This window comes from Myotis lucifugus, unplaced genomic scaffold (assembly GCF_000147115.1).
Source record: "Myotis lucifugus unplaced genomic scaffold, Myoluc2.0 scaffold_343, whole genome shotgun sequence".
Classification (NCBI taxonomy): domain Eukaryota; kingdom Metazoa; phylum Chordata; class Mammalia; order Chiroptera; family Vespertilionidae; genus Myotis; species Myotis lucifugus.
Window position 1 is genome coordinate 251,902 of NW_005871391.1, and position 13,708 is coordinate 265,609.

The 13,708-nt window shown below is 38.9% G+C and overlaps 1 protein-coding gene across 5 annotated transcripts in view; it reads left to right on the forward strand.

Moving 5' to 3' along the window:
- Window positions 1–13,404, forward strand: part of BMS1 (BMS1, ribosome biogenesis factor) — a 34,107-nt gene extending 20,703 nt beyond the window's left edge. For 2 of the 5 annotated variants that reach the window (XM_023764709.1, XM_006101194.3), the window contains exons 14-23: window positions 928–1,001; window positions 2,555–2,731; window positions 5,277–5,465; window positions 5,558–5,738; window positions 5,919–5,977; window positions 6,932–7,054; window positions 8,269–8,416; window positions 8,736–8,911; window positions 11,406–11,567; window positions 12,092–13,403. In XM_023764709.1, the coding sequence (XP_023620477.1) occupies window positions 928–1,001; window positions 2,555–2,731; window positions 5,277–5,465; window positions 5,558–5,738; window positions 5,919–5,977; window positions 6,932–7,054; window positions 8,269–8,416; window positions 8,736–8,911; window positions 11,406–11,567; window positions 12,092–12,322 (1,520 nt within the window). In that variant the 3' untranslated portion in view covers window positions 12,323–13,403. Of the gene's footprint in view, window positions 1–927; window positions 1,002–2,554; window positions 2,732–5,276; window positions 5,466–5,557; window positions 5,739–5,918; window positions 5,978–6,931; window positions 7,055–7,155; window positions 7,358–8,268; window positions 8,417–8,735; window positions 8,912–11,405; window positions 11,568–12,091 lie in introns of those variants that run through there. The other 3 variants (XM_023764711.1, XM_023764710.1, XR_002832216.1) reach the window with 3 other exon arrangements.
- Window positions 13,405–13,708: the final 304 nt, after the last annotated feature.

Genomic DNA, 13,708 nt, shown 5'->3' on the forward strand with positions numbered 1-13,708 from the left:
TTGATTGGGAAAAACATGGTACCCTTTGTTTGTTCAGTAGATAATATTAATAATGCCTTCTTCACTAGGTCAAGTTGAAAAATGTAGTTAAGTCATGTGAAGCACTCAGAGCAGTGCCTGGAATGTAAAACACTTGAAAGTGTTAGCTAACATTAGTCCATGTGCCCTTTGGTAGCATAGTGAAGCCTTTATAATATTTAATTAAAGGTCTTGTACATTTTTTAGTTTATTTCTAAATATCCTATTTTTTGTTTTTATTACAATAGAATCTTCCCATCTTTTATTTCCTTTGGCTCTTTGGTTCTTTGACTCTTTCTTATATGAAAATGTTTTAATATCTTTCTGAAGTTGCCTCCCAGAGGACTTTTAACTTGTCTGTTTCTTTTAAGGGTAATATTCATAACTAAACTTAGAGCTTCAAAAACAACTGAATGAATGATTGGGCTCTTCATGTGGGCTCAGCACTGTTTTAGGTACTACTCTTATAATCCAAGATTTTTCCCTTGGTATGTCACTGTTGTGTTGAGCTTACTGGTGAGACTCTTTTTCACATGTGCTTGTTATCTAAGCCATGGCTTTTCAAGTCACTCTTGACATTTTTGGTTTTGGGGGTCTCATCTGCAGGGCTACTCATGCCACCTCTGTGTGCATCTCTGCTACAGTGTCAGTTACCTATACTGGAAAAGTAGCTCTCGGTTGTGTGGGATATTGAAGGAAAGTGTGGAAATGTGGATTGGGCTTGTTTACTTAAACTGAACAGGTTATGTAATATGGTTTAACAGTCCTGCCTTCTTCTGGGGTGCGTAGTGTGGGAATAGTAACAATGAAGTTTGGGATGCAGAACACACTGTCCACCTGGAGCTGGTAGTACTAGAGTGTCATATGTACCCTATTCAGAGATGAGTCATTTGGATGTTCTTTTCCCAGAGGAGCTCTATGGTGACTTTGAAGACTTGGAAACAGGGGACGTGCACAAGGGAAAATCAAGCCTGGATACTCAGGTATGACTTTGCCAGGCGGTGGTCAGCCACTGGTCCTATAACTGTGGTCAGTATATTCTGAGACAGGCCTATTTTGAGACATTCTAATCTTGTTGTCTATGTAGATTAGAGACTGGATGGATTCCTTCCTAAAAACGTGGAGGGTGGGGACAGATCAAAGGTGATTGGTTTACTTGTTATTCTTTCTTTCTATGTATATAAAATGTCTTTATTGATTTTCAGAGAAAAGAAGGGAGAGGGAGAGAGAGATAGAAACATCAATGATGAGCCTTAACTGATTTGGCCCAATGGATGGAGCATTGGCCCTTGGACTGAAGGGTCCTGGGTTTGATTCTGGTCAAGGGCACCTAGCTTGGTTGTAGGCTAGATCCCCAACCCAGATCGGGTTGCCTGCAGGAGGCAACTAATCAATGTGTCTTTCTCACATCGATGTTTCTCTCTCTGTGTCTCCCTCCTCCTCCCTTCCAATCTCTAAAAATCAATGGAAAAAATACCCTCTGGTAAGGATTAACAACAACAACATAAAAGAAACATCAATGATGCGAGAGAATAAAAAATTAGCTGCCTCCTTCATGCCCCCTCCTGGGGATCGAGCCTGCAACCCGGATATATGCCATGACCGGGAATTAAACCTTGACCTGGTTCATGGGTTGACGCCCAACCAGTGAGCCACACTGTGTCTGGGCTACTTGTTATTCTTGATTTTTGGAGTGACACCTATTACCTCTTGCTGTTATGATTCTTCAGTCATTGAAAGTTTTAGCTCTTGGGTCACTGTCTTCCTCTCCACCACTATTTTTGCCATCATTCTCCTGTTCTTAAATCATATGTGGAATCTAATGAACAAAATAAACTACGAACAAAATAGAATAGACTCATAGGTAGAGAATTGTCAGAGGGGAGGGGATTCAGGGCCTGGGTGAAAAAGGTGAAGGGATTAAGCAAAAGAAATAATCAAACCTCATAGACACAGACAATAGTATGGTATTTACCAGAGGGAAGGGTGGAGGGGGTGAGGCGGAGCGTTGAGCAGGTCGGGGTAAGTAAAAGAAGGTATAGGGGAGATAAATGGTGATAGAGAGTTGATTTGGGATGGTGAACAAATAATAAAATATACAGAATTTGTATTATAGAAATGTACACCTGTAACTTATATAATTTCATTAACCAATGTCACCCCAATAAATTCAATAGAAAGAGGGGAAAAAGAAGAAAATATTCATATCTAAGCAAAAAAAAAAAATCCATTTAGAAAAACCAATTCTCTGTTATCCCTAAGATTTTTTAGAACAGTATCTGGGTGGGGACACTTGCCGCTATTTTCTTCACATTTGGCATTCCCAGACAGACTAAGGAATTGCAGTTCATTGTAATGCAGATGTCTAAATGTCTCTTGTAGCAATACATGTTATTTAAAGCTTAAGGTTGTGTTTTGTTTCATGATGATCATAACTTAGATTTTTGCAGCTCAGTAGAACTTTTTAAGTCTGCTTTAAAGCTAAAGAAAATATCTCCACAAACTTTTACAAAATTTTCTCTTCTGGAAATTTAAGACTGAAGATGTAGAGGAAGAAGTTAAGGAAGAAATTGACTCCTCTGCAGAGGAAAGTGCCAAGAAAAAGCATTTGGATAAGAAGAGAAAATTGAAGGAGATGTTTGATGCAGAGTATGATGAAGGAGAAAGCACGTACTTTGATGATCTTAAAGGGGAAATGCATAAACAAGCACAGGTAAGAAAACTCAGATCCCATCAGCCTCATTTCAAGGCTGTAATACAGTGTTGTGAATCCTTAACTTCTTTAGCTCTCTGCTCCCTGATCTACTTCTGTACCTCTCGTTTGGACTCTAAGGCCGAGGTGAAGATGAGTGTGTTCATTTGTGTTTATTCATGCAGTCCTCTGTTTCTGCAAGAAATCAGAAGATCCCAGTTCCTGTTTTGTACCAAGAATTAAGTGTGAGGAAACAGAAATGGCTGAGACACTGCCACCACTTTTGAGGATCTCACTGTGTAGTTATTTGAGGCAGTGAGTTTATTTAAATGCCAGCGTTGCCTTAGCATTCATATCACTGCTCCCTAGAACCATAATGAAATCATTTGAATGGGTAGGTGATTCTTGGCCTGTGTGGCTGATGCACACACCATTGTCTTCAGGAAGGGTTGTCTGAAACTCACCTTGGTCAGAGTTCAGGAGTATTTTGAGTTAAGGTCAGACGTGGAGATAAAAAGGGCATGTGGAATGCTGAAAGGAAGCTAGTCTAGCCCTCCTGCCTGGGGATGCTGACCTTACTCTGAAAGACACAAAGTTGTGTGCACAGTTGATGGGGAGTGGGCACAGGAGTCTCTGTAAACTGGAACACACTATGCCTTCTGCAAGTTAAGTATATCATTTGTGAAAATGTGATCAAGCTAGACCTTCATCTAGTCGAAGAAGGATCTACTGGTTAGTCATTAACATAGTATCTCAGGTCTGTACTGACCTTATACAGACTGACTAAGAAATGTAAAGTTAGTTCTGAAGTCTGCTTCAGGCATTTACAATTTAATTCACCTAGAACCTCATGGGCCATTGTAAAGGTCTTGACGGGCTTACTCAGTGGAATGGGGCCCATTTGAGCAGAGGATAGATGTATGTGATCTAATTACCTTGAGAGGGTTGCTCTGGCAAGAGTTTGGTAAGATTAAGTAACACACACTGGGGGATGGGGAGGTATGTGGTAGTGGAGGTGAAAGAAAATCAAATTCTGGGTATACTTTGCTTGAAAAGTAGACCCGTACGATTTCCTAAATGTGGGGGGTGTGAGAGAGAAAATAAGGGTGACTTCCTGGAAGAACTGAGTTTTCATAAGTAAGATCGAAAAGCTTTAGTTGGTATAGGTTTGTCTGGGAAGATGAAGTTTAGGTCTGTTAGGTTGGGGTTATTTTTCAGACAAGTAGAGTGTCAAGCTGGGAGGGGTTGGAGCCAGGGTCTCAGAGCTAGATGCTGCTTAAAGCCATGAGATGGATGGGACGTCGAGGGAGTGAGTGTAGAGACAAGAGGAGAGGTCCAGTACTGACACTGGGTGCCCCATTGCAAGGCTGGCAGAGAAGAGGCAGCAGTGGGGATGGAGCAGTGCTCAGGAGACCTGAGAAATCTAGGAGAACACCAGGTATGCTGGAAGCTACTACAGAAGGAAATGAGACATTATTTCAAATCTTGCTGATGTGTTAACTATAATTAGGACAAAATTGACCACTAGATTAGGAATGTTGAGGCCCTTATGTGACTGCAAACATTTTTATCGAGTGTGGGTTAAAGTCCAGTTTTAGGGAATTTAAGAGAATGGGAGGAGAGGAAATGGAGACTGCAACTATAGAAAACTTCTGTGGCAATTTTCTTCAGAAAAATGGGATTCTAGTTGAAGGAAGTGGAGTTAAAAGGAAGTTTTAAGATGAGAAAAATAATAGGTAAGATATATTGGAATGAAGTCCAGGAGTGGATGATACCTAGTGTATAAGTGAAATTGAATAGACAGACGCGGGCAGCAAGGGAAGGAGGAGGGGGGATGTGGGGGATCTGATCGGCCCTGATCACTAGCCAGGCCTAGGGACCCCACTCATTCATGAATTTCGTGCACTGGGCCTCTAGTATAATCTATAACAACCACTCAGTAGAACTCTGTGCTGTACTGTATTGTAGCCACTAGCCACATGTTGATACCACTTGAAATGTGACCAAGGAACTGAATTTTAAAATTTTTATTTAATTTTAATAATTTCAATTTGAAAAGCCATCTGTGGCTACCATATTGAACAGTGTAGAGCTATAATGAAAGGCTAGACATGGGTGTAATCCTGGTAGAGAGGTTGAGTGTTGAAGTTCTTGTAGATGCTTAACTTTTGAGTGAATTAGGAAACAGCAGCTAAGAATGAGGATGGGAGCTTGGATATTGGGTGATTGAAGAAAGGAGAAAAAGTGTGAAATAATTATTTGGAGAGTAAAGAAAGTGTGTACTGGGGAAGTTGAGGGTGTTTGCTAATCACCATTACGCCTCCTTTCTGTGTTGCTGACGTTTGCTGTATATTGGAACAGCAGAGAAGAAAATTATTGGGACATATCCTGAACAAACTGTGAAGATAGAATATATAATATTTTTAATTAGGATAAAGCCTAAATAATTCTGCTTATAGATTGTTTATTTTGAAATAGCTCATTTTTTTATATATTAATCTTACGTTTATTAAAGATGACAGTATTGTGGGTTTCTTACTGTGTTTTCCCCCCCTCTCTTATATAGCTTAACCGAGCAGAATTTGAAGACCAAGATGATGAAGCCAGAGTTCAATATGAGGGTTTTCGACCTGGGATGTATGTCCGAATTGAGATAGAGAATGTCCCCTGTGAATTCGTGCTTAACTTTGACCCCCATTACCCAATTATTTTGGGTGGTTTGGGCAATAGTGAGGGCAGTGTTGGATATGTACAGGTAGGTACCCTTTGCTGTGTGATATGATCATTGAGGTTTTTTTTGGACATACTTTCACTGAATAATCTTATTGAAATCTCTTCTCCCCTCAGATGCGTCTGAAGAAACATCGTTGGTATAAGAAAATTCTCAAGTCCCGAGATCCAATCATTTTTTCTGTAGGGTGGAGGAGGTTTCAGACCATCCCACTGTATTATATCGAAGACCACAATGGAAGACAAAGGCTTCTAAAATACACCCCTCAGCACATGCATTGTGGAGCAGCCTTTTGGGGTAAAATGTGATAAGAATAATTTGCCTTTAGGTTAATTTAAACATTTAAGCTTTATCATTATAGTTTCCATTTTATGAAATCCCAGTTCTCTCTTTTTTTTTTGGATTGGAGTATATATGCATGTAAAATAGATACTAAATTTTGTGGTTCACTATATATTTTTTCCTGTTTTATTCAAGGTCCTATTACTCCACAAGGAACTGGATTCTTGGCAGTACAGTTTGTCGATGGCACAACAGTAAATATCCCGGATGTTTTATTTTATATGTTGTGTTTGAGATATATCTTAAATATGGAATATGTACATGATACTTTAAGTGAAAATTGTTCATTTTTAGTGTGTATAGTAAATTAGTTTGCTTTTAATTTTCCTGCATCTTTTTAAGTAGATTGTGGGAGTAAAGAAGAGGGAGGTAGAAGAATTGTAATGGTACTAAGGACATTTTATATTTTTATGTACTTTTTGGATGTGTTTTTCTAAAAATATGTAAGCAGTATTCACCATGTTCTAAGTACTATACTATACTAATACTATACTAGGTTTTGGGGATGTGTCAGATACTAGCTAGACATAAGGCTACACCCTGTAATGTTGGGTTAGCAAAATATGTTCACACCGTCTTCATGTGATCAATCAGAGTGGGTTTTATTGGCCCCATTTATCAGAAAAGAAAACAATACAGTGGGGCCTTGACTTACGAGTGTCCCGACTAACGAGTTTTTTGAGATACCAGCTGTCTCTTGGCCGATTTTTTGCATTGAGTTGACAGAGTAATTTGAGTTAACGAGCTCCTTAACAAGCTCGGTCTCGGAATGAATTAAACTCGTTAGTCAAGGCCCCACTGTAGTGAACAGATGGAACCCACCCTGGAGGTCTGAAATTTAATTTCTTAAACAATATAAGCAAACTTTCATGTTCCTTTTTATCTCAGATAAGTCATTGTTGTGAAACTATGTTACTGTGAGATCACCCTCATTCAGAAAAATACTGAAGACATCAACATTAGTTTGGCTTATGTTCATTATAGTTTCAGATTGCTTTTGTTAAAATACTGTTTTGGATGTTCAGATATTCTTTTTCTTAGCTAATTGTAAGTGAAGTGCACTTTGCTAATTTATTGTATCACAGAATTGTAGTTGTTCTCTTGCTGATATTATTCCTGTATTCAAATTTTGGTGGTTTCCTTTTTAGCCTGATTTCCAGATAGCTGCCACAGGAATTGTTCTTGATTTGGATAAATCCATAAAAATTGTGAAGAAATTAAAGCTAACTGGTTTTCCATATAAAATTTTCAAGAATACTTCATTCATTAAGGTCTGTATATTTACATATTTATAAATGTGTATTATAGGGATGGGCAAAAGTAGGTTTACAGTTGTGAGTATACAGTTTATTCTTGTATTTATTTATACTAGAGGCCCGTTGCAGGAAGATTCCTGCAAGAATAGGGCTTCCTCGGGCCGAATGCGCCGCCTAGCCTCGCCGCCCAGGGCCGCACACAGGGGCCCGGATGGTGGCTCGCACTGGCCCGCCCTACCTGCAGTATGCAAATTAGCCGCCATCTTTATTGGCGGTTAATTTGCATATCGCTCTGATTGGCTGATGTGAGTGGCGAAGGTACAGTCAATTAGCATCTTTGTCTTTTATTAGATAGGATTATAACTGTGAATCTACTTTTGCCCCCCCTTGTATTAAAGGAGCAGTGAAATACTTCTAAAATGTAGGTCTAATGTTTTCAGAAAAGGAATTTAAATAAACTTGGTCTTAGGTATTTTCAGTTTACTAGTACTTTTTTCTGTTCGTTTCTGTGTTACTTAAATATGCTCAGCAATCTTAAGGTGAAGTAAAATAGAGATAGTTAGTAATTGAGGCTATTACTTCCAGTGAGACTGTCATAGAGCTAATATATGTAATCTTTCATTGGGCTTTGTTTCCTGCCTTTTTGGTTTGTGTTAAGAAAAGAGAAAAATCATAGATTTATCAGACAGATTAGTAGAAAAATAGACAAAGCCATTCTCAACATACTTGTGGACAAGGGTATAGATAGAGAGATAGACACTTACGTGGTATAACATCAGAGGGTGGTTTGACGTTTATTGAAGCTTTCATTGGTGGGTATTCCCACTAACACAGAGTTAAGATGATTATAAGATGTTCTTACAATATAGCATTTATCTAGCTCTTTGTTTTCTGAGTGTGTGCACCTAAGTAATAGGAAATGAGCTGGACAACAGAGGCTATCCAGGTTAGTTCAGACTAACAGGTATCTTCTATTCAATATCAGTGATGTGCATGATAATGAGCCCACAATAGATAACATTTGTATCTTAATGTTATTTTGGGGAAAATAAAATAGAGTTGTATTCTTTTTAATCTAGTAATTCCACTTAAGGGGGAAATAGTTTGATTATTACCTTTATCACCCTTCAGTGAGTTCTGTTTTATAACCAAGGATGTAGTTATGAACTAAGAAGTAAAGTATCTGATTTTGTGTGTGTGTATTTTTTTACATATATATATACCTGTAGGGAATGTTTAATTCTGCCTTAGAAGTGGCCAAATTTGAAGGTGCTGTGATCCGCACTGTCAGTGGAATAAGGGGACAGATCAAGAAAGCTCTCCGAGCCCCCGAAGGCGCTTTCCGGGCCACCTTTGAGGACAAGTTGCTGATGAGTGGTAAATACCTTTCTATTGATTTCCGTCTAGTGTGGGTTAGAAGTTGCAGTTCAGGTCTTTAGAAAGCTGGGGTCAGCTCCAGCTCTTCCGGTTGGAGCATCATTGCAGTGTGCCAGGTCACGCTGTATCTGGGGCCATGTGGTTCACACCCAGTAAAAGTTTTGTGATATTCAAGAGTACATAGTTCACTTGGTAAAATCTGTCTTCAAATTCTGTGCAACCAGCTTGAGAAGTTTGGGGTGAATGTTTTGTTCTTTGTTTGACATATGGATATGAACCTTCTTCTGAAAATGTTAAAGTAAATTTCCTCTCTTTCCAGATATTGTCTTCATGAGAACTTGGTATCCTGTCTCCATTCCAGCCTTCTATAACCCAGTAACATCTTTGTTGAAACCAGTTGGTGAGAAAGATACCTGGTCAGGAATGCGGACAACTGGTCAACTCCGGCTCGCCAATCGTGTCAAACTGAAGCCCAACAAGGATTCTCTGTATAAGGTACAGTCACGCATGTGCTCTCTAGATGGGTCGTCCAGATGCTTTGTATGTAACATTTCCTGTGCTTTGAATTTTCAAGTAGAGAGTCTAACATTAAATTTGAATGAACATGTTGTATGTTTATAGACTATTTTAGAAGAAACATTGCAAAGCAGTAATAATTGTTTCTGTGATTTGGAAAATAGACTTAAACTTTTCATTGTATATTTTGGACTGTTTTTTCCCCCACATACACTTACTACTTTTAAAAATAACATGCTAATTCTTATTGAAGCAATGTGGGTTTAGGGGAAAGTTTTTATTGAAATGTTAACATACATACAAAAAAGTATACAAATCAGAAGTGTATACCTCAGTGATTTTAACACACTCAGCTTGCCATCACCTGGATGAAGCAATAAATTACCAGCACAACAGAAGCCCCCCGTGACCTCTCCCAGTCACTCCTCCTCCACCTCAAAGACACTCACTGTCTGATTCTGACTCCTGACATGTAAATTAGGTCTGCCTGTTTTTGAGTTTTATAAAATAGAGCATATATTTTGCCTGGCTTCTTTCAGTAGTATGAAATTCACCCATGTTCTTGTATGTAGCAGACATTCATTTGTCATTATTGTCTAGAAGAATTCTGTTATATAATGATGTCAGTTTATCTACTGATGGAGTTTAATTGCAATATTTGGCCATTATAAATGCTGTTCTGAGTACATATGTATGACTTGTTGCACCCATTTTTGTTGCATAGGTCCCCACGGGTGGGGTTGCTAGATTACAGAGCAGCATGTGATCTGCTTCAGCGTATGATGTCTGTAGTATTTTGGAGTCATACCTAGTGAGGCTCCCACTAACTGCTACCAGAGTTCTGGTTGGTTCATATCCTTGCCAGTCTGGCTTCATCAGTACTTTTTTATTTTAAGTTCTTAGTACCTGTCTGGATTCCCATTTTCATTTAGATTTTGGTCTCAAAACTTCCATTTTTTTCTTTGCAGGTTAACATTACATTTGAAAAGAGTTGTTTTAATGCAGGATATTTAATTGTTATATAATAAGATGGTAGTGCAGGGTATCGATCTGATCTCTGCCTAAGACAGAAGGTCCCCGGGCATTACTTTTTCTTTCTTTTTAAAAAGTTTTTAAATACGTTTTTATTGAGTTCAAAGAGAAAGAGGGAGAAGGAGAAACATCAGTGATGAGAAAGAATCATTGATTGGCTGCCTCCTATACGTCCCCATCTGGGGATCAAGCCTGCAACCAGGCATATGCCTTGACCAGGGATTGAACCTGTGACCTCCTGGTTCATAGGTTGACGCTCAACTGTCTGAGCCACACTGGCCAGGCTTGGGCATTACTATTTCTATAAAATAGTTCATAAGATTTTGAATCATGTTACATTCATGTCTCTTAGAATATGCTGCCCTTCTGCTCCTGGCACCTCTTGTCCAGTCTGTGGTGCTTACTCTTTTTGAGAAGGTGATTTCTCTTATTTCTTTCATTCTAAAGCATTTTAGTTTCTTAAAACAGAATATTGAATATTACTATAGATGATGTCTTTAATAATAAATTTAAAAAATTTTTTTTAATATATTTTTATTGATTTCAGAGAGGAAAGCAGAGGGAGAGAGATAGAAACATCAATGATGAGAGAGAATCATTCATTGATCAGCTGCCTCCTGCACGCCCCCTACTGGGGATCAAGCCCACAACCCAGGCATGTTCCCTTGACCCGAATCGAACCTGGGACCCTTCAGTCCGCAGGCCAACGCTCTCTCCACTGCTAGAGCAATAATAAATTTAAGGACATAGAGAAATATTGTTTTATATAGTTGATGTTGACCTTGGTAAAGGTGTAGGGCAAAACTCTCAACTTATTAACTAGTTCTGAGGCAGTTAACAATTTTAGTCATCTGAATTTAAGCATAGAATTTAGATTACTTTAAAATCTGAATGTAGAGCTTACACTGCATTCATTTGTTGTTTAAATCTCAGTTTTCTCAGCTGGCCTTCCATTAGAAACAGAACAAAGTTAAACTTCTCAGAATCGGGTGAGGAGACTGGTTCTGAGGAAGAACTATGTCCATAAGTCCAGAGAGGCTGATAGTAAAGATGAACAGCGAGATTATTCTTGTTCGGCTAGAAAAACCACCTCAGTGCTCCAGAGATAAGGCCGGACTTTTCCATTCAAAGAGACTTTGGATCTTTTTATCTGCTCTGTAAAGACTCCCATAGTCCATATTGTAGAAATAGGCACATTTGAATTCTTGGGAAGAATTGCAAATAGTCTATATATTTCTCTGTTTTGCCTAGAGTTATGCATGTCTTTTGAGGCAGTCCATGTTTGATGTATGATTGAATCCTTATTTCTGATTGTCAGCAGATTCTGGTGTTACTAATCTTGTGGGAAAAGTCAACAATCCATTGAGAAGATTTTATGCAAGTTTTAAATGCATTTAGGTCATAATTTATATCAGTCTTTGTTTTTTTGTTTGTTTTTCAGCTGATTGTGAGGCAAAAGAAACATTTTAATTCACTACACATTCCGAAAGCCTTACAGAAGGCCCTGCCCTTTAAGAACAAGCCTAAGACCCAAGCAAAGGCAGGCAAGATACCAAAGGACAGGCAGAGACCAGCTGTCATACGGGAGCCTCATGAAAGAAAGGTACTGTCAACGAATGGTTTACTGCACATTGCATTTAGATGTGAAAATAATGCTTTCAGTAGCACACTTGGCATATCCACTGTGTTCTCATTTTTCACCAGGAAGGATAAGGGCCAGAGTAATTCAAGGCCCTAAGAACTGGAAGCTAGAGGAAAACTAGAGTCCATTTCCCTTCCTCTGTTCAGCTATGCTCTGTCTCATGCATTTTGATGGGAAGAATTGGCACACAGCTGGCGAATCACTCTGTGCTAATTGGTTGTACATAGTATCCAAGAGTGACTAACAAAGGTAGTTTTGTGGTGAAGGTCATTAAAGTATTTTGCTAAGTAAATAGACTCCTACATATAGCTTCATGCAAATTATAATTTCCTAATTCAGGATAAATTTCACTAGGTTAACATCTATTTGTATCATGAATGGATCCTAGTTTTTGTACAGTCAGTTTTGATACCGTGGCCCTTAGAAGGCAGGCCCGCAGTAAGTGTAAGGATATTCTGATACCCACTGGGTTTTGTCCTTGTCAGGTCCTTGCGCTGCTGGATGCTCTGAGTACAGTGCACCGTCAGAAGATGAGGAAGGCCAAGGAGCAGCGGCACCTGCACAATAAAGAGCACTTCAAAGCAAAGCAGAAGGAGGAAGAAGAGAAACTGAAGCGGCAGAAGGATCTCAGGAAGAAGCTCTTTCGAATTCAGGGTCAAAAAGAAAAAAGAAATCAGAAGTCCAGCCTGAAGGGGCCTACGGAGCAGTTGAAATGAGCTCCAGACTGTCATTGGGTCTGCAGGGATGGGTGGTTTCAAGTATTATAGCCCTTGTCAGTGACAGGTAGGGGCACTAGAACCAAGAAAGATCTCTGCTGGATTCATCTCCCATACTGTGCCTTTGAGAAGAGAAATGGAAATCTGCTGATAGGATACCTGTTTGTTCTCAACATCTGGGTTATGTCAAGATTTAAAGCAGTATAATTTGTGCCCAGCCAGTGTGGCTCAGTGGAGCATCAGCCTGTGAACCAGGAGGTCAGGGTTCAATTTCTGGTTAGGGCACATGCCCAGGTTGCGGGCTCGATCCCCAGTAAGGGGCATGCAGGAGGCAGCCAATCAGTGATTCTCATCATTGATGTTTCTATCTCTTCCTCACCCTTCCTCTCTGAAGTCAATAAAAATATATTTAAAAAATAATAAAGCAATATAATCTGTGGTTTTGTAGATTCTCTCACATTTCTGTTAAATTTTTTGTACATAAAAAATGATTAGAATTTAGTTTTGGCTTAATGTTTTCATTAGGGATGGATGCCTGATGATTGTGGGTACTTTATCACCTTCATGCATCATCCAGAAGAGGGGATATTAACTTCAAACCTCAGCTTTAAAGTAAAGTTATGGAGAAGGATGAGGGGTACAGCACAGCTGAGTTTCCTGCAGGCCACACGACGTGCAATAGTGCAACAACCCAGCTACAGATGGGAGAATCCAACAGCTTCTGTGAAGCCAGACTTAGAGACTTGCAAAAATGTAAAACTGTTACTTTCCTACAAATGGTTTTGCTTTCGAAAATATTTTTCACAAGAATATGCTGTTTATGTTATCGTATAATAAACTATTTTTTGTTCTTTTAAGACAAATTATTAAATTTTTCCTAGCTCTAATTTCTTATGTAGTAAAAATTGATAGCTACAACCCACACAAAAACTCTGAGGATCTCAGTCATCTGTAGTTGAATTCTATTTTTATACCCTGTGGTCAGTGAAGATGCTTGATATGATCTCAGTATTCTTGAATTTAAGACTTATTTCGTATCCTAACATGTGGTCTATCTTTGAGAATGTCCCATGTGCACTTGAGAGTAATGTATATTCTGCTTTGGGATGAAATGTTCTGTGAGTATCAATTAAATCCATCCAATTCAGAGTGCCATTTAAGGTTGCTGTTGCCGTGTTGGTTTTTTGTGTGGAAGTTCTATGCTTTGATGACAGTGGGGTGTTAAAATCTCCTACCATGACTATATTACTGTTGATCTTTTCCTTAATTTGCAACCAAATTTTCTTTCTGCATTTAGGTGCTCCTATGTTGGGTGCACATATGTTTGTTTGCAAGGGTTATATCTTGTTGGATCAATCCCATTACTATTATGTAGTGATCTTTACC